General features: G+C 35.3%; 6 protein-coding genes across 6 annotated transcripts; 2 read left to right on the forward strand and 4 right to left on the reverse strand.

Moving 5' to 3' along the window:
- Positions 1-3,002: 3,002 nt before the first annotated feature.
- LOC105799760 (protein SMALL AUXIN UP-REGULATED RNA 16) lies at positions 3,003-4,204 on the forward strand. Its single transcript, XM_012630468.2, has one exon. The coding sequence runs from the start codon at positions 3,587-3,589 to the stop codon at positions 3,965-3,967; it is 381 nt and encodes a 126-aa protein (XP_012485922.1). The 5' UTR covers positions 3,003-3,586; the 3' UTR covers positions 3,968-4,204.
- A 192-nt stretch (positions 4,205-4,396) lies between these two features.
- Positions 4,397-6,872, reverse strand: LOC105799759 (thylakoid lumenal 15.0 kDa protein 2, chloroplastic). The gene is made up of 6 exons (XM_012630467.2): positions 6,665-6,872; positions 6,371-6,474; positions 5,234-5,324; positions 5,060-5,128; positions 4,867-4,976; positions 4,397-4,754 (listed from the first exon to the last, which is right to left on the reverse strand). Exons 1-6 carry the CDS (start codon positions 6,849-6,851, stop codon positions 4,662-4,664), a joined length of 654 nt encoding a protein of 217 aa, XP_012485921.1. The 5' UTR covers positions 6,852-6,872; the 3' UTR covers positions 4,397-4,661.
- A 1,244-nt stretch (positions 6,873-8,116) lies between these two features.
- On the reverse strand, positions 8,117-9,811 carry LOC105799762 (uncharacterized). Its single transcript, XM_012630471.2, has 3 exons — positions 9,584-9,811; positions 8,494-8,572; positions 8,117-8,371 (listed from the first exon to the last, which is right to left on the reverse strand). Exons 1-3 carry the CDS (start codon positions 9,733-9,735, stop codon positions 8,303-8,305), a joined length of 300 nt encoding a protein of 99 aa, XP_012485925.1. The 5' UTR covers positions 9,736-9,811; the 3' UTR covers positions 8,117-8,302.
- A 136-nt stretch (positions 9,812-9,947) lies between these two features.
- LOC105799761 (transcription initiation factor TFIID subunit 8) lies at positions 9,948-11,777 on the forward strand. Its single transcript, XM_012630469.2, has one exon. The coding sequence runs from the start codon at positions 10,534-10,536 to the stop codon at positions 11,644-11,646; it is 1,113 nt and encodes a 370-aa protein (XP_012485923.1). The 5' UTR covers positions 9,948-10,533; the 3' UTR covers positions 11,647-11,777.
- Positions 11,778-11,963: 186 nt separating this feature from the next.
- LOC105799763 (uncharacterized) lies at positions 11,964-15,256 on the reverse strand. Its single transcript, XM_012630472.2, has 9 exons — positions 15,104-15,256; positions 14,916-15,020; positions 14,696-14,816; positions 14,053-14,178; positions 13,873-13,926; positions 12,966-13,003; positions 12,674-12,784; positions 12,391-12,445; positions 11,964-12,251 (listed from the first exon to the last, which is right to left on the reverse strand). Exons 2-9 carry the CDS (start codon positions 15,009-15,011, stop codon positions 12,235-12,237), a joined length of 618 nt encoding a protein of 205 aa, XP_012485926.1. The 5' UTR covers positions 15,012-15,020; positions 15,104-15,256; the 3' UTR covers positions 11,964-12,234.
- Positions 15,257-17,545: 2,289 nt separating this feature from the next.
- LOC105799765 (membrane magnesium transporter) lies at positions 17,546-19,449 on the reverse strand. Its single transcript, XM_012630478.2, has 4 exons — positions 19,283-19,449; positions 19,146-19,198; positions 18,960-19,060; positions 17,546-17,913 (listed from the first exon to the last, which is right to left on the reverse strand). The coding sequence occupies exons 1-4, from the start codon at positions 19,353-19,355 to the stop codon at positions 17,820-17,822; spliced, it is 321 nt and encodes a 106-aa protein (XP_012485932.1). The 5' UTR covers positions 19,356-19,449; the 3' UTR covers positions 17,546-17,819.
- Between the last annotated feature and the right edge of the window lie 13 nt (positions 19,450-19,462).

The raw sequence follows: 19,462 nt of genomic DNA on the forward strand, positions 1-19,462 counted from the left end.
GATACCATTTAAACTATAGCCGTTCGACCTACAGTACAGTTGACAGTCACAGATAGTTTCTCCATGTGCATTCAAAGTCAATTGATGTCTGTTGCAGATAAGAGTAGCTTCATTTTAGAAGCAAAAATGCTAAACATTACAGTTTTTGCTTATTAAAGTGAAAATGATGTGTGAAATGCAATTGTCCCTTGTGAGAAAATGCATCTAGTACGGTACGAGGAAGGAGCCTGAAAGAGATGGCGCAACTGCACAGGCCTCCAAAGCTGGCATTCTTATCCAGTTACATCCTCTTATCCGTAGTTGCGCTTGAAATCTAAGTGCCTGCAGATTTCAGTAGATGCATGGAGGGCCTACTAGTTGATAGGAGAAAAAGAATCACCTGCGGATTGGCCCTATCCTCTTTCTCTTGTATAACTCTATGAATCGGATCATGCATGCATGCATGCTATAAAACAAACACTGAGAGAATTGCAGAAACAAGAATCAAACACCTTTAACCAGGCCCCATTCGGTCATTTCTACGTATAGGCAAACAAGTGCTAATTAGAGTCCTTTATTAACAATCCATGTTAAAGAGGGAATATAAACTAAGATAATCAAACCGTATATGTTAATGGCCTATATCAATCAATTTATGGTTAACTTCCGGTAAGTTTCCCCATCTGTTAAGTATCAGTTTTCCACATCAAGCAAAGGGTCTTATCATCGAGAAATGCTAATTTATTCTCACTTTATCTGCAATATCCTGTGGAAAGATAAGGCAAAATCAAGGAAAAGCTTTGAACAGGAATATCGATGTTGAGAACAGTATAATGCTGTGTCTGTTGATGCATTTAGGCTGTAACAGATTGGCTCCACAGCATTACTTAGACATTTCAATCATCTATAGGCAAAAACAATATAAATACCCTCCAAGTCTGGCATTAAGGAGCATAGATTTCAAAAAAAACTCAAAAGTTCGGTGAGAAGTTGTTAATCAAGAAAATGGCAGAAAGCAGATGAGGATTAATGATGTTCAGACCTTTCTTTAAAAAATTGCGAAAGGGATTCTCGAGTTCAGAATACAGTGCATCTCCGGCGCTCAACCATTCCAAATTCAATGAAGACATGAGTGTTGGTAAAGCCGTGCCAGGTGATGTTAAGGAAGGATTTTTTACTGTTTTTACAGTGAAGGGAAAAGAAACACACAGGTTTGTTATTGAATTACACCACTTAACAAACACTGAATTTCTAAGTCTAATGGATCAAGCTCGGGAAGAATATGGATTCCAGCAGAAAGGGGCTCTTTCTCTCCCTTGTCGACCTCATGAACTGCAGGAGATTCTACAACACAGCAAAGGAAGCAACAATGCTTGCACTGAAAGTTGGGGATACATGTAAAGCTAACATACTAGAAAGCTAGCTACTAGGAAAACAAATAAAAAGATTTCTGTAAACTTTTTCGAGTTCTTGTACGAAGCAACATGTCTTCATTTGTATATTTTAACTAATAGGTAATTACTTGCTTAGTATATCACATGAAGCCCTCAGTCCTTTGCCTTACCTTCAACCAGAATTTGTGTTTATTAAAGAATGAGCAAAAGAGTTTTAATGACAGTGTAATCATTTTCGACCGATTTTAAGATTCCCAAGCCGAGGACGATGGAGAAATTCCTTCAATTACGTTAAGAAATTCCACTTCATACCAGCTGTAACCTCAGCTACTTGAATACTACAATAAATGAACTTGAGGAAATGCAGAAAAATGGTGCTTGTGAGAAATCTTAAAGTATGCATAGTAGTGGAAGGAAACACATGATTAGATTGCCTTCAAAATAGTTGGGAAAAAATCATTTGGCAGTGAAAAGAAGCCAGCTGCAGTTTTCAATGCTTGCTTGCTATTTTCTAGACTGAAATATTGTAAGGTTACTGAGTGAGTTTTGCAGAAAACCTTGGAATATCATTAAGAAAAGACCATGGATGCTCAGCCATTGTCATTTCAAAGCTATAAACCAGACGCTACTGTTATACGGTCCCATGAACTCGTTAATTTCATTTATCTGTTTCCCCACCGTCAGACAAAACAACCGTACACAGTAGTACAACACGGTAAAAGTTTCCACTTATATGTATTATTTGTGAAATGCAATTATTGGATTCTCTCGACTTCGTTCAAATCTTGACTATCGTTGGAAAACAGATCCACTCGTTTGTCGGTTCCAACAAAATATCCAAGTATATATCATCATTTACTTTGAAAATTGCAAATATCGAGGAAAGGTATAATCACTTGGTTTATAAATATGGGTAACTTTTGCTTTTCTCAGCAACAACATTATGAAGACAAAATCAATTGTTAATGACAGACAACTTGATGTTTAAACAGATCATTAAGTAAGAATAAATACATACTTAGTGGCACCAGGATTTCTGCTCTGCTTCCTCTCCCATGCCTGTATCTTGAGTCACTTTAATGCTTGGGACCAACAATTATGACTTTGATTGCAATGATAGTCTAATGGTAGCTATTGGAATCACCTATGGAAATCTTAATGCGCTCAAATTTACGGTCGTCCTTTTAAGTTTGTTGAAGTCAATAGAAAATAGATAACAGCCACCGGCTGACACCCATTTGATTGTTTTAAATTTAAATGGAATATTTAAACTGGTTTTCTTATATATAGTTTTTGTGGTAATGAGATTTGTTAAAATGGGTTGTAATAAATCTTCAATCGTTTATGTAATAAAAATATTGTAGGTCGGTCTGTCATAGATTCCTGCCTGCATTTAGAAAAGAGATTTAAACAGGCATGATCTACTATGGACAAGGTGACATTCTATTCTTTTCGTTACCTAACAGCTAAAAAGAAACCCTTTAACCGACAATTAGTAATGGGGGTTAGAACAAAAGCTATTTTCTTTTGGTTTAGAACAACCTTTTTTGTACTTATGTCTGCATAAACATGACAAACATGAGTTTGAACTTTATCCAATTCAATTTAATTATAAAAAGAAACTAATTCAAAGTCTCAAAACTCATATTTAAAAAGGTAAAATTCAATTAAAAAGAACACAAATGACTTGAATGTAAATCTACTATCAACCATATATGAAATATCTGACCGAACCCAAATTCATCTCACCTGTAATGTGCTCAAATGACAGGTGTAAGTCAGATTCATTCATTCGCATGTTTTGGAAAGGACGGACGACTTTCCCTTTAGATTTTACGGTGAAATCGTAGGATTCGATTTCGATTTTGACATAACCTACGGCATGGTAAACACAGCTCAACCAGTCCAGGGAGGCAGAGACACTGTGGCAAACATCAAAACAATTGCATAGATGTACTGTATACCGCGTTTCGAAAGAGCCCACCGGTCTACGAGAAAGCATGGAAATTAAATATATGGAGTATCGAAGATGGCATTAAATGACAAGTTTGGCTCCAACCATATGAAAATGGCCCCCATAATGTCTCCCAGAAATTTCACATTGGCTTCCATTTCCTTCAACTCCCCAGTATAAATGCCTCTCTTAGGATCCACCAATCAATCACAAAACCAAACACTAGAGTATTTCCAAGAGTTATCCAGAGTGCCTGAAAATGCAGCAGAACTGGGAACAACGTCATACAGGGCTTGTAATAATTAGGCTTTTGACGAAAAAGCTAAAGAGTTTTCTCTCAGAGTTACCGTCAAGGGGCCGCGATGGAAATAACATTGAGTTTGATGAGGATGTGGAAGAAACAAAGATACCAAACGATGTGAAGGAAGGACATTTTGCAGTAATTGCAGTCAAAGGTGGAAAATCAAAGAGGTTTATCTTGGAACTGAGTTATCTGAGGAATCCAGCGTTTTTAAGGCTATTAGAGCAAGCTAAAGAGGAATATGGATTCCAACAAATGGGACCTCTAACTGTCCCTTGTCAACCTGAAGAGTTACAGAAGATCTTAGAAGACAAAATAAAGAAAACTACTAGTCTCTAGGTGTAGTTCCATTATATTGTTTTCTGACAGGATGATTAAGCTAATGTTATTCCTTTTTTTCCCCTATTAGTTCAATGCTCCTGCATGTAAAATTCCATACTGTTTACGACTTCTGCAGAAACAGAAGCATACACCAGAGTGTCGATGTATGTATGTATGCATGCATGCATGCATGCATGTATCTGCACAATGTCATTCTTATGAGATACAAATATTCCGAGGAAGATTCTTAGATCAGCAGTTGATGTCTTTTTTTTGCTTTTCTTAGTAAATACTGCTTCAAAATGCAGATATAATAAATACAATAGGTAACCGGGAAATGCGTCGTCCCCTATCCCTGTTTTCTTAAAGTGTCTGCAATTCATCCTTTGAGATTTTTAAATATACATCCAAGAAGTTTAAGGATACTTAAATGAGGACAATACATCATGAGTTTCTAACATGGATTATTTATTGTTTTCTAAATCTCTAATGCTACTCAAATCAGCAGCATTGTTTCATTTCTTCAATCCAAATTGACAAACATTATATGAGTAGTAGATCATCCGAAGAATAAGTAAAAAAATCATTTACAACTTGGTTTCTACTGGTAAATAATATCAACCTATACAAAGAGCTGCAGATGATCTATTTATCAAACGGGATGAAAATGAAAACATAAGGAATTGATCATGCTTGTAATACTAATATAGTGCTATTTTACCTCGGAACAATTATTTGGCCCCACAGGTTCTCTTAAGCAATTGGATATTGCCATGACGGCAGCTTCAATAGATGCATCTTCCCCCTGTTTCGGCCAAAATAACTCGAAATTACTTTTCAGGGAAAAAAATCATGCATAAACTGAACATTTTCGTACACAAACTGTGATTTATACATGGATGATAGAACAAGTTTACCTTTTCTTTCCAGTAAAACATATTTCCATATTTCCCTGCCAAACGGCTCCAAAAGCTTCGGGGAATGTCTAAGTCAACAGAATCCCCAATATTGAAATTCAATATATTGCCTGGTCCGAAATCCATCCATAATTAGAAAATTTCCATCCGTCATATTAGAGTTTAAAGACAATGCCGTAGTCAAATTCTTTACCAAAGGTAGGATCAGCAACAAAAACTATAGTTCGATCATCTACTTGCCAAAAGTCTTTGATTGCCAACCCTATAGCAATTTGAGAATAAACATAAGTTTTAAAGAGAAAATCTAATTATAAGAAAACACACACACAGTGAGATCAATGACACATAAACTATATATTACTCATACCTGGTGTGTCAGGGTAATTTTGTGCTAATACTCTCAACTTAAAGCCGGTATTCTTTTCGATATCACTGATCTCCTGAATGAGTCTTTTCTCCTGAGGTTTAACAGTCTGGTGTTAGTATTAATCTTCCGTTTGTAAAAGGCAGTAGCATTATTTATCTATTAATTATATTTGCTTCTTCCAACAAGAGTTTGGCTTACTATCCAGAAGACAAGATGAAATGAATGTTTTTCTTCCTTGAGCTTTCTTGAAAATAGCAATTGTAGTTATAACTCTATGGCTTTTTCCTCAATTAGAGCACAGAGGATAAACAATAAAATTTCAAAAAAGTGGAGAGCATGCTCAAAAAGTTTTTTTTTCCCCATTTTTACGGTACCTTAGCAAACATAAGTCTGAGAGAGCTAAAACTAGACAGAATGAGGATCAAAAGTACGGATCTAAGCATGCAATTTGATATAATTATTGGTCAATTAACATGTAAGGGCCTTATGTACTCAATCACTATGAAATATGTCATGTAAAAACTAAAGTTGTTCATCTTGCAAAACAAGCAAGTTATAGGAAGAAATCATTAAAAAAACACATTTAATGTTGGAACATTTTCAAAATAATGTCACATGACTTGTATGTGATTGTCAAATGTTACAAGTCTTTAACAAGACATATTTAAAAAATTCATGTCAAATGTTATGTCTATACGAAGAGACATCTATTTGGCCAGTTATGTCTATAAGAAAGACATCTATGCGGACAGCAATGTTTATAAAGTATATATATTTGCTTATAAATAGAACTCCTCTTACGTTTGGAAGACACAAAGAGCTCAACCAAGATTGAATAACTATTCCATAAATGGAACAAAACCAAGGAAGCCCTTTAAGTTTTGTATCACCAAATCAGATAACTCTAATTTTACGCTGATGAATGCTAAGTGGATGGATTTCATCAATGAAAAACATAGTGAATCACTGAATGCCATTGCACTATGGAGGTTTATAAAAGTAACAATGTGACATTGTTATATGCCTTGAAGGCTTGAAGAGTTTAATAGTTTCTCTTTAGTTTCAGCGTTTACCAATATTCCATATCCAAACATTTTGTCCCACGAAAAAGTAAAAAATAATTGAAAGAAACCAAACCTGGCCATCAGAGAGAAAGCCTGCTACATCAATCACTGGAGTGAACTCTCTAGGAAGCAATTCCGGCTTGTTAACCCCGACTTTTGCCTCCGCAAACCCAACCCCTAAAATGTTGGCCTCATAAGCCCCATTTTTCTCGACAAAAATAATAAGCCAAAACATCACAGCATTGGGAACTTGTATAATGTAATGATGTGACTAATTCTAAAGTAAACAAAGTGGTGCTCAAGAGCGTAAGCAATATTACTAAGAAAGCAGCCTAACCAGCATTCATTACAGGTTAATTAGACTTGCCTGTTGCAGATAATGTAAGAGCAAGAGCACCAGAGAAGACCCAGTTCAAGGACTTGACTCTAAATGCTGGGACCCATTTTCTGAAAGTGGTTGACAGAGAGAGATGAGAAGAAGCTCTGATGGGCACTGATAAAGTAGGAAATGAGGTTGTTCTGAAACAAGGAGATGAATATTGAATAAACGCCATTGCCTGTTTTCAAGAGGAGGGGGTGGTTCTTTTCCCTTTGGCTTCTGTTCCTAGATAGGATTTGAACAACTTCCTATAAAATTTCTTGGCAAAGAACGTCTCCAAGTGGTCGATTACGTGTCAAGCTTATAAAGTAAACTCTGTGACATGGGAGTGTTCCTTAATTTTTATTCAATTTGAGATTAATCATTGAATTCTAGAGCTAAAAATCGAATCAGCGGTGGAATCAATTAATTGTTTTCGTTTAATTCATTCGTTAGGAATCTAATAATAATTAAATAATATAATTAAATAATGGATTAAAATTATAAATTTATTCGACCATTAATTTTTTATTGATTTTAAATGATTCGATTCAATCTCTTTATCTAAATTAAGAATCTAATCAATTTTCAATTCAACCAATTTAATAGTGAACTCAATCTTACGTATTTGTAAACATGAAAGAATCAAGGTAACCAAATTCTTGTTTCACTTGGAAAATAGAAATGAGCAACTCTCATAATTTCAACCTTATATTCTTACTGCTGCCAGTTTGATTACTCATTTATAACGTAACAAGATTATCCCATTGCAGGCACAAAATTTTCCACCCAGATGTTTGTATCATTCCCTATTTTTATTTCATTGACAACTTTCGAAGGACCGGTTGCAACAGTTAGTTACTAGCTGGATCAACAGCAATCCATTGAAATTGAAAGGGTTAATTTTTTTCCACAATCATTCCCACATTAGGGTCCAATTTTTTTGTTCAACTTAATCTTCAACTTGGAAAAAAGTTTGAAACAGAATTTAGATCTTAATGTGGAAACAATTGCCAAATGCAAAGATTAACTTGAACCAAAAAATAGTTCAAATCCCAAGATAAAAACGATTGTTAAACTTAGAGATTTAACTTAAAAAAAGTTCAGACCCCAATGTGAAAATACAAGCCTCAAATTGTACATTTAACCCAGATTGAAAAAGATATCAAGCCAAATGCAAATGATCCCATAACTAGCTCAACCTGATATGTTGAAGCCGGAATTTGCTTAAAACCCGGGAAGGCACTGGTTGTATTATCACCCAAACTTGCCTTAGCTTTTGAAAACAAGTCAATGGCAGCACAATCACTGACTAATGTTATCCAGGGATGTGCACAAATCTTTTTCAACTTACAACCTAGCATTCAACAACAATCTTCCCATCCTGTTTCCAATAGCATTGATGACTAGCAGATTTGCAGTACATTTCACTCAAAAGCATCATAAGAACCATGACAAAAATTGACAAAAGATCCTGTTATTACTTGAACCATATAACATTCACCATAATACGATAGGGTAGAGTTAAAACAGCATAATGAGTCGGGAAGAAGGGACAAAGCAATAAAGATAACATAATTTTTTAGGCAGGTAAAGTCCTCTTTGTCTGAACCACTTATCAAAGAGCATGCCTACATGAAAGAAACACTATGGGAAGTAGACAGGCCAGTTGAAATAATACGAGTCCCTGTGATCCTTGTCCATGTACTCATTCCACTGAAAAGAACAAAAGAGAAGGGTTTGTGAGAACGCTTTATGTCAACTTCGTATAAGGCATCTAGGACTTTGCATAGTACTTTTTAAGAAAGTTTGTCAACAAAAGATAACAGACAACGAACCTTAAATTTGTATGGTTGGTTCTTAGCCTTTGCCTTCTTCCAATGGTAATGTTCAAATATCATTGCTTTGTCATGCCAACTACAAATTGACATACTCCAAATTAATAAATAAAAAGAAACTCTGGAACATGCGATATCGAGGATGAAGAGGAACGTATAAATGAATGCTAGATTAGTATACTGCAGAATCTGCCACCTATGAAGAGCCTGTTTTCCAAATATGCAATGATTTCACTGAAGAAATACAATGCTGAGAGGCATACAGGTTGCTGTAGATAGATTAAAACATCAAATATTCATATTGGCTAAGACTAACAAGAATGTAAGCAAATTCTTAGCAAAAACTGAATCATTTGCATCCATATAAGGATACGGACTCTGGTAAGCTACATCATTAACAAATCAAAATGTGTCTTGCATATGCCCTGAAGCAGACCAAAGTTACTGAGACAAAATCCAGGAATATTACAGAGAAAAGTATGAGAAGCAACGAAGTAGACAAATTCCAGCATTATGAAATGGAATTCTTGCAAAAACTGTCAATAAGCCAAACTTGTCTAACTCAATCCGGTGAGAAGAATGGCTATGAATTCCAAAAGGAACAGAAATATGCACAAAGGCAACTTGCTAAAAAAAGATGCTACCAACAAAGCAATAGAAATCTTCCACAACTGGAAGTTGTTCATTTGAAACCGGCTTAAAAAAGGGGATTGAGACTTCTAAAAGGAAGAAATGCTACAATCCAACCCCACTGCACCATTGCTATCCCAATCAAACCACACCATAAGATAAATGGAAACAATGAATTACCCTGTCTTGTACTGTCCATAGATACATAATACACTCAATTTATCAACTTTATAATATGGAATTTAACAAGGAAAAAATAGGAGAAAGATGAAAAAAAAACTAGGAGAGGCAATATATATTGACAGTACAACCTAATTCACATAAACCCTACATGTAACGCATGAGGCAATTAAACACAGAAGTCACATAAACCCTAATTCACATAAACCCTATATATATAACTGGGAGAAAAGATGAAACAGAAGAATTTAAGGAGAGAAGTGAGTTGAACCAAAATTACTTGAATTGATTTGTGAGCTGCCACATGTAAGGGTTGAACCAAGTGAGTACAGAGAAAGCAGCCGACCCTATCCATATATTCACGAACCGGTCCGGGCCCGCATGGGGCACCCCCGGGTCACCTCTATACGCATTCCCAAAGTACTTCTCCATTTCCGAAGCTTCACTCTTTTCTTCTTCTCTCTCACAACCACAAGCCAAGCTCTTATCTTTACCAGGTTTAATGAAAAACCATTCTTATGGTAAGACGATATAGTTTTGGGCTAGCCTTATAGGCCCAAAAACAAAGCGAGTATAATGTTAATACTCGTTTACCTGAGAAGTCTAAATAATAAACCCAAAACACCCTTTCACTGCATCCACCCCTCTCACTCTCACCGCTCTCGAATTTCGATTTTGCTTGATCCGCACCTTTTTAGGGTCTTAGAAGGATTTTTTTTTTTTCAGTTTCGTAAATTTTCCCTCCATTTTCCTTGACCCTTTATTGGAAACTCTTAATACCTCCAGGAAAGTTAAAAGTATTTCTTAGGGTTTTGTTTCGGGTTGGGTGTGCTTTAAAATTAGGCTCTGTTTCTTTATTTCAGCTGAAGTTGTTCATCATTAGAGATTTTTTTTTTTTTGAATTTCTTGGATGACTGGTAAGCTTCCAAATCTTTTTTTATCCACAATTTTGATTTTGTAGACGTAAAAGCTTAGACTTTATCTAGGGTTTCTTCGGATCAGCTGTAATTTTTTTGGTTATATTTGTTTTGGGGAATATATAGGGAAAAAAATATTCTGGGTCTGTTTTTCTTCGGGTTTTTTTTCATAGATCTGACTTTTCCAATTAACAAGATAAGAGGGTGACGGCGAGTATTTATGAGCAATTAGGTGGGGATTAATGGGATGAAAGAAAATATAATATGAGAATTTTAAGGAAAAAAGTGTAAAATTTGATATGAGGTTTTGAACATGAGCCATGGAGATGTGAAAAGTACAAGAGACACAATAAAGAGTGAAAACCAGCAGAGGTTGTCGCTGGGAAGACTGAAAGCTGATGAATTTGGAAGAGCGGTTTCAAAGATTGCGGTGGCACAGATATGCGAGAGTGTAGGTTTTCAGGGATTTAAAGAGTCTGCTTTGGAGGCTCTTACTGATATCTTAGTTTGTTACCTTTGTGACTTAGGAAGAAATGCTAGTTTTCATGCTAATTTAGCTGGTAGGACGGAATGCAATCTGTTTGATATAACTCGGGCTTTAGAAGAGTTGGAAGCTTCACATGGATTTCCGAGTGCTTCCGATATTGGGCATTGTCTTGTAGGCTCTGGCACAGTTAGGGAAATAATTCGGTTTGTGGATTCGGAAGAGGAAATCCCATTTGCTCAGCCAGTGCCGAAGTTTCCAATTGTTAGAAATAGGAAGTTGATTCCAAGTTTTGAGCATATGAATGAAAAGCCGCCGGGCAAGCATATCCCAACTTGGTTGCCAGCTTTCCCTGATCCACACACTTATATCCATACACCCATGTGGAATGAGAGGGCATCGGATCCTTGTGCTGATAAGATTGAGCAAGCAAGGCAGCGGAGAAAGGCCGAGAAGGCTTTGCTGCAGTTGCAACAGAGGCTGGTATGTAATGGTTCTTCTGGAACTTCAACTTCCTTGGCCACGGATGCTGAAAAGGAAAAAGTACAAGGGGGTGAAAGTAATCCTTTTCTTGCTGCCCCACTGCAACCAGGAGAGAAAGATGTTTCGCAGGTTGTTTCCCCAGCTAAGCCTACTGATGAAGCAAGCAAGGGTGATCATGTTTCCATGCTAGAGGCATTTGCTCCTGCCATTGAAGCAATGAAAGGGGGGCCATCAGATGGTGAAAAACTACACCTTCCCGAAAAGAGGGCTGCTGTTCATTTCAAGTTTAGAGCCGGCAAGAAAATCTTGGGTGAGCCGCTAGATTTGAGCTTGCAGAAGAAAGGTGATAGGGGGACAACAGCTTTTTTGCGTATTGAGGAGAGGGACGATAAGAAAAGGAGAGCTGAGTTTATTCTCAGACAAACCACGGAATTTCCGATGGAACTTAATCAGTCTTAGAAGTGTATTTTAGGTTTTCCTTATTGAAATCTCATAAATATTGAAAAATGTCACATTCATGATAATCTATCAAATTCATGGATGATTTATTCGATGTTGAATTTGAAATTTTAAAAATATTTTAAATCCAACCTCATTACAATATTTTCTTTCCTTCTTTTGTTAAATGGCGATATCAAATGAGAATTTTTTGGCATTTTAAAATATTAAACCAATAACTTTAATTTAATAAATTTAAGAAAATAATTTTAGTTGGGCTAACAATTGAATTTGGATTTTAAATTCTTAAAAAAAAAAAAGACTAAATGTCAAATATATGAAGAGTACAAAAAGTTAATTTAACAATATATATAGTCAATTTGGAGTTTGCTCTTTAGCATGCGTTCCATGTATCTAATGTGCTGTTATGGTGAAATATACAAGGTAACTAAACAGGTTACGAAAGCATGGTATATTTATTTTGAACTAATACTAGTGTACCGCACTGCGCGATGCAGGTACTATGGCGGGCGACCATCATGCCACCAGCAGGCACCTTGTCTTGCCTGAGTGAACTTCAAAAAGTCCACCATTCCAATTGAAGAGCAACTAATATATAGGTTCATCTGTAACAGTTAAAAGGGAAAAAAAAAACACTCAATATTCTATTCCCATACATACTGAAAAGTTAACATTTATCGATCTGTAACAATTACACGCAGATTCAGTTGCAAATAGTAAGCAGATGAAAAAGAAAATGCATACCATCATGGTCATCTTCTATGTTATAATCATCTTCATCATCATCGAAATGTTCATTCTGCAAAGTCGTAAACATTATTAGGAACCCAATTTGAAACAAAATTCCAAATAGATTATACATTTATGGTGGGTTCTTTAAAGATTATACATTTATGGTGGGTTCTTTAAAGGGCTCCTTTAAACTCTCTTATAAACGAAAGGGAATAACAGATGCTGGTATCATGTGAATTAATACTAATAAACATTTGGATTCAAAAGTGTTTAGCATCTCAAGCTTTACGCTAACCTCATTATAATCTCCATCATCGCTGTATGATTCGTCAGACTGTGCTCCCTGTTCTTCATCTGAATTTTCTTCTTCTCCATCACCTTTCTCCTTTCCTTCTTTGTCTCCATCCTGGCAAGTAAACAATGAGTCTATCAAGGTCAACAAGCATCCATTATGAGAGATTGGAAAAAGAATACCAACAAAGCAGAGATTTTATCAAGTTCCAACAGGTTTTCCTTTTTTTTTTTTAAATAAGCTGTTAATTCAAGTCCAAAGTATACGCTTAATGAGCTATGGTAGGAAAATTTACCTTTTCAAATTTCTCAAACACATCCAATTTCTCCAGGCCTGTTCACAAATAGGAAACATGTAAACCAGAATAGGTTATTTAAAATGTTAAACTGAGATTTGAAAGATGTTGATACTCTTCTTAAGCCATTAAGTAGAAAACATCATTATGACAGGGAAGGTTGGAACAAAGGCTAGGTTGCTCTATTCTGACTCGTTAAGTTCAAGTTGGAGAAAAACAACATACTTCTATTTTTGCTTTGAAAGAATGATAACCTAAACGATAGTGAAAAGTTGCACATGTTGGAATTCGAACACCAAACTTGTTGGATGCCATCTTCTAAGGATGATGATAAATCGATTGTGTTAAGCTTTGGGTCCAAAACAACTAAGTTTTCCTACTTGAAAACAATCATTCTGTCACACAGGTCCAGCTACTCTGAGATCATTTCAAACAAATCAAATATTCCAAAATCATCACAGGAGTGTAGTGAAGTATGATTGCTGAGCCCATTAAATCTGTTACTTTGACTCTTCATTTTTTTCTAAAGTGCCCGTATCCAACATGAGTATGAAGATATGATGCTCCAAAGACCTATACATGAAAATCTTGGAAAGAATTGAACCTATGTGTCTAACAGATACCCTAATCTGACGCCTACACCCAAGTCCGAGTAACATAGCATTAAACCACCTCTCTATAGAGGCATGATAAGCAGCTAGCTTAATGACTATAGAAGCACTTTCTAGACTGGTAATTCCCGTATATCATATACATGTAGAAGGTTGAGCGTTTCTTCATGGTACACAAAGTCAAAAAATTATGTTGATTAGAGGAATCCATTCACTGTCTATTACTCCAAGCAATAAATATATAATATGAAATACAGGAAAACAATGAAGAATAAAGACATGCTTCCGTTTCAAACCTGAGTCTAGATTCCATCGCATTCTTTTGGCACTTCGCTGCGCTCTCTTTGAATCTGAAATTCCAATATTCGATTGTAACCGAACCAGCAAAGGGAAAGATGAAAGCTCTCAAGTACAATATATATAAATATATAATTACAATCAGGTAAATATTTCCATAAGTTGTTTCAGTTGCAAACCTCCAATCAATTCTTTAGGAAAATTATGAGATTGGAGTTGTAGAACCTGGTTAAGGCTATCACGTTTTGAGGTGTTCTTTGGCTTCCCCCAGTCAGAAAATCTTTCAATATCCATACTCTGGCTTTCTAGCATAACATTTAGGGAAATATCAAAACAGGTATAACATAACCAGCAAAACATATGAATTTGCAAGAAGAATATTGGCATGCGGCTGGAAAATGGGAAAAGTTAACAATAATAAGTATAAGATTGCATCCAAGAAAATTGGCTGACACACTTGTAGACATGCGGCATGCAATTTAATGACAAAAAAAAAAAAAATTTCCAACGAGTTTATACCATACCATACCATAGAGTTCAACTGCTACAAATGCTTAGTTTGACAGTTTTGCTTTATGCACATGAGCATTAACTTTCACACGACTGAAGGAAAAAACTTGTTTGTTTCTCAAGAAGCACCCTTTATAAGTTGTCTTCTCACATTTTCAAAGATTATTGATTTGAAGAAGCAAATAAGGTTAAAATATTATTGATTAGGCGCAACAAGATCATTCACTTGAAGCAAAATATATGATGCATTTACAACAAAGAAATGCGTTAACCAATTCAAACTAAAAAAAAGCTACAATTTGAAACACTCACTCTTTGAAACATGTTCTTCAAGATAGTAAGGAGAGGCTTTCCAATAGTTTAGCAACCTTGAATTCCAAACGACTAAGATTTTCTCTTCAGGCACAGCTTTTACATCAGGTAGTTCAATATCCTGCAAATCCCCCAAAATAAGGCAACATAATCTTCAACCATTGTGTATAGTTTACAACAGAACCCATGCCTGGAAAACAAGTAGTTGAACATCACTTACAGGGAAAAGCACAAAGGGTTCTGGCGGTACGTACCCACCAAAGCCACGCCCACCAAATCCCCTTCCCCGCCCTCGTCCTCGTCCCCTAAAGGACATATCTACCCACTACACACCCAAAAATTGTAGTAATCAGTTCAGACTGAAACATGTATCAGAGATTCAAAGGAAAGATGGCATGACTGAGTAACCTGCGACGGCTGACGGTTTGTTGTTGATGTGAGGGAGCCGCTTGAGGGGAGGAGGCAGTTCCAAGTTGATTTTAAAAGACGATCGCTTATAAGAAGCCCATCACACAGTTCCGGGCTTCAGAACTGTACAAATAACGATGATGGACTCAAAACATTTTCTTTTGGTTTAAATCTGTCAAAACTCCTTATATGCTTTTAGAATTTAAAATATAGTCCTTATACTTTATTTTTGTGACATTGAGTCCTCTGAATTTATTTATTTAAATTTTTTTGTCCAATTTTGCTATTATTAAAAGGTTCAATCCACAAATTGGTACCTAAATTATACCCTTTTCCTTAAGTTGGCATCTCCGTTAAGCTATACCATTTTCCTTAAGTTGGCATCTCCGTTAATCCAACTATTAGTGAAATCATTAAATCTATTTAAAAATTAGCTTAACTCATAAATCAGTACCTAAATTATATCGTTTTTTTTCAAGTTGGTACCTAAACTTTATTTTTATCATAAATGGTATCTAAATTATTTTTTTATCATTCATTTTATACTGTTATATCCGTTAAAAAAATTCAACAAACCATAAACCGCCATGTCATATAACTAACAAAATAAACTTTTGGGTAGCGTGGATCCTTGATTTTCCATCCATGCTTCATCTTGCTTTACAAAGATGACTAGAGCACCCTTTTTGAGTGGAACCATATTCCTGTTCTTCTGCATTTAGTAACTTGATAAATGGTGAGTATCATAGATATCTGAGTGCAACAAATAACTTTAGCTCACCCATTCTCGAGCACAACTGAGAAATTCCCCTTTTCTAAAGGGTCCTGAATTCTCAACACTTTGTATTGCTTATACCATTTTTGGTTTGCAACATAAAATTGGAGAGGAAACTGCTCTTTAGTTGCTTCATTGCACACTCTTATATGCATTCTGCTATTCTTTGTAGTCTTGTCAATTGAGCTTGTCTGCCCTACCCTTAAAATGTGAACCCTAGGATTGCATTGATTATTTGTTTATACAGAAGTACACATCATTTTAGTTAAACTTGCAGTGTTTCAGGTTCAAGCATTATTGCAATCACATGTGAACAACATATCTTCGAGTTCAGAATGTATTTTGCAACTCTTGCCCAAGAATTTCGCATGGAGTTGGTGGTCAACTTGATACTCCTCGAGCAACAGATCAATCCGAAACTCTATTATTGCACCAGTTGATGATACGTTTTGCACTTTTGCAGAGCTGTCTTTGACAAGTCTACCAATTGATGCCGACGCTGCCACGTCTGTTTCTTTAGTAGACAAAACGTTGCCCCCGATTTTGGGTTGCAGAGGAAAATTGTTTGTACCAAATTCATGACATTGGACTAAATATCGTGCATCAAATGTGCATGCATTGGTTAAATTGTCCACGACAGCGCACGATTCATGATTCAAAACCATGAGATAATAGAATAGAAAAGAATACACAAACCCCAAGGATCCACACAAGATTAATTATGGACCCCAGGAGAAATTTTCAGTTTGTGTTCAGTCCATCTTGCATATATGAATAACATTGTAACTATCTAAAAGATAAACGATATGATAGGCTCAATCCTTTTACTAAAAGATTACTAAGGGTCAGTTCTTCATTACTTAAAAAAATACTTGACTCCAAAAATACTTTTAAAAGAAAAGCTGTGAAGAACAATCTGAAATTTTAAGCTTTTCAAAAAAGGAACTGAAAAGGAGAAGCTAAAAGTTTTAACTTTTCCTCTCCAAAAAATACTTTTGATGCTTAATTACTTTTTCATCCCTCCAATAATATAATATTTTCCTTTTTTGTGCTTAATTACAAATGTGTTAAAATCATTAATTAAAAATAAAAAATATTTTTAAAATACTAATTACAAATATTTAATGATTATATTTAAATATTTAAAATATAGTTTATATATTCTAATTAAATTTTATAAATAATTAATATTTATTACTTAAAATATTTAAAATTTATATTTCATATATTAAAATATTAACAACAAGTTATAATAATTTTTTATATTCTTACTAAAATATAATAATATTAACTAATTTAAATATTATTTAAATGCATATTTGTTACTTAATAATAATATGTCTAAAATAGATATTTTATTTCTCAAAAGCACTTTTTAACAGTAATGCTAAACACTCAAATTTTAAACTAAACTTTTCAAAAGTACTTCTCAAAAGTACTTTTCCACAGCACTTTTCAAAAGCAATGAAGAACTGGCCCTAAGAGGACTGTATTGAAGTCAATTGCAATTCAACAACAAACCAACAGTAATGAATAAAAGGATTAAAATTAGATTATAGCTGGAGTTTAAGAATTACTACCCACTTTGGATTGGATATAATTGGAAATTCAAGAATTTGCTCTGTGCCAAACATGAAACAGGTTAGGACTACAGAAAGAAGAAAATGTAAAGAAGAATAATATATTGAATTGCTGGCCTGGTAAAAGCCCTTATAATGATTCCAACTAAAAACTAGGGTTCAGTATGTCAGGCAAAGTAACATAGAAGTAAACAAGAAAGCCAAAATCCAAATTCTAGCAAGTAATGAAAGGTTAAAAAACACTACCACTTCAGAAAACAATCGACAATGACCTGAGACATAGGCTCTCTACTCTTACGTTCAACAGACCTGCCAACAGTGGTAATCTCCTTAATCAAAGGACCATGAAGCTTCATTGATCTTAATGCTTCAGCTTCATATCAGTTTCTAAAGGAAGTGCTTTCGCTCTGTGATTGAAGATCATAAAGTCCAAGTTTGCTGATAAAGAAACAATCCTGGATTCCAGATTATACTTTTCGATATCAGAGCGCCATATAACAATTGTACAACAATAAAGCAATAGTAGTAATTCTAAAATTTTCACTTCCTACGAACACAATTTGAGTTATGCATCACATATTGAAGTTTCACTAGCACACCTTTTTATGGAAAGCATCACGTCGAAGAGCTACCAAAATTGAAAAGAATAATCAGCCAGTATGCATGAGCATGTGGCTGAGAGGTTCATGAGAGCAATTACATTATAGCTATTAATTTAGCAAAGCACAGTAGTGTGTTTATTACCATAGAATTTTGCAGTGCTTGTTTGCTATATTAATGATTAGTCAAAACCAATTTGGCCAGATTCTCATTGAGTTCATTATTCAAAAGATATAGCTGATGTGGATCTACTTGGGAGTGTAGAGGAAAATTCCTCAAGAGGATATACTCAAAGATTAAACACACTAAGACCTTCTATGGCATATTGGTCTGTGTGAAAACTGGTGAAGATTCACACCTGTGATTACCTACTAACATTCAATTCAAAATCACTAGGTTCAAATGTTAGATTACGCACAGCAAATTGATAAAGGTAGTTTATGAAATACAATCACACCATCATATGTGGGGCACACAGCTTATTTCAACTATACAAGATGCTAAAAGGCAGTCCGACCATGATCATGATTCCTAAGACATCAATAACAACTTCATTTACTACGCTACCCAGACTAAAACGCCAGATAAAGGTATATTCAACACATACATGCCCAATCTTCTAAGTTCTATTCACATTTTAGTCACGCCCCAACGGATGTGTTGAACATAAATGTTGCTAATATCACAGATACTTCAGGGAAAAATGCAGAACCCAAGTAACATTTCTTAGGACCCAGAACTTTCCTTCTTCCCCACAAAGTTAAATGAATGCAAACAGCAACAACTTTAGATAATCTGATCTGATCCCTAATGGAAAATTAATCCGCTGAACTCCACGCTTATCCAACAATTTATCTTTATAAACATTGAGAACAGAAACAAATATATAGTTTCTACATACCTATTCTCCTCAGAATCAGGATGTATGGAGAGAAAATTCCCGGGCACGGTTAGGGCAGCTGAAATACAGAAAACAAACCCTAGAAGCAACTCTAAAACCACCTGCACTTATCACATCAATTACTTACTTTAGATTTAAAGAACAAAATTTTCTTAACAAAATCAGATCTAACACAATCAAACTTACGTTCATGGGCGGACCAGAAAACTCCTCCTCCATAATCTTCAACAGCCCCCTATCTGGAAAACCCAATCAAAAAGAAAATTTAAAACTTTATCCATCAAATCAGATCAGAGATGAATACCAAGTTACCGGAATTTTACACTGAATTGTGGAATAAGCTGCGTGGAAGAGGAATAGGACCCCCAAAACGCCGACCATGAAACCTAATCCCATCGTTGACGGCGTCGATTCACAATTCACAACCTAAAAGCCAACGGAAAACACAATTTTTCTTTTTTGTACTTTATTACACGGTCTACAGTGATAAAGGAACCACTTAA

Source organism: Gossypium raimondii, chromosome 9, assembly GCF_025698545.1.
Source record: "Gossypium raimondii isolate GPD5lz chromosome 9, ASM2569854v1, whole genome shotgun sequence".
In the NCBI taxonomy this organism is placed as follows: domain Eukaryota; kingdom Viridiplantae; phylum Streptophyta; class Magnoliopsida; order Malvales; family Malvaceae; genus Gossypium; species Gossypium raimondii.

Bases quoted from the DNA above. Each gene is read 5' to 3' on its own strand.
- LOC105799760 (XM_012630468.2), top strand. From the start codon at position 3,587: ATGCAGCAGAACTGGGAACAACGTCATACAGGGCTTGTAATAATTAGG.
- LOC105799759 (XM_012630467.2), bottom strand. From the start codon at position 6,851: ATGGCGTTTATTCAATATTCATCTCCTTGTTTCAGAACAACCTCATTT. The intron at 5,325-6,370 runs GTTTGGTTTCTT...GTTAAACCTCAG, and splicing joins GCTTTCTCTCTGATGGCCAG to GAGAAAAGACTCATTCAGGA. The intron at 5,129-5,233 runs GTATGAGTAATA...AAATTGCTATAG, and splicing joins AAATTACCCTGACACACCAG to GGTTGGCAATCAAAGACTTT.
- LOC105799762 (XM_012630471.2), bottom strand. From the start codon at position 9,735: ATGGAGAAGTACTTTGGGAATGCGTATAGAGGTGACCCGGGGGTGCCC. The intron at 8,573-9,583 runs GTAATTTTGGTT...GTCAATTTGTAG, and splicing joins CAGCTCACAAATCAATTCAA to TTGGCATGACAAAGCAATGA. The intron at 8,372-8,493 runs GTTCGTTGTCTG...TGTTCTTTTCAG, and splicing joins ACCAACCATACAAATTTAAG to TGGAATGAGTACATGGACAA.
- LOC105799761 (XM_012630469.2), top strand. From the start codon at position 10,534: ATGAGCCATGGAGATGTGAAAAGTACAAGAGACACAATAAAGAGTGAA.
- LOC105799763 (XM_012630472.2), bottom strand. From the start codon at position 15,011: ATGTCCTTTAGGGGACGAGGACGAGGGCGGGGAAGGGGATTTGGTGGG. The intron at 14,179-14,695 runs GTGAGTGTTTCA...ATGTTATGCTAG, and splicing joins TGAAGAACATGTTTCAAAGA to AAAGCCAGAGTATGGATATT. The intron at 12,785-12,965 runs GTAAATTTTCCT...TTTACTTGCCAG, and splicing joins TGTTTGAGAAATTTGAAAAG to GATGGAGACAAAGAAGGAAA.
- LOC105799765 (XM_012630478.2), bottom strand. From the start codon at position 19,355: ATGGGATTAGGTTTCATGGTCGGCGTTTTGGGGGTCCTATTCCTCTTC. The intron at 19,061-19,145 runs GTAAGTTTGATT...TGATAAGTGCAG, and splicing joins TTTCTGGTCCGCCCATGAAC to GTGGTTTTAGAGTTGCTTCT. The intron at 17,914-18,959 runs GTATGTAGAAAC...TCTGGAATCCAG, and splicing joins CCTGATTCTGAGGAGAATAG to GATTGTTTCTTTATCAGCAA.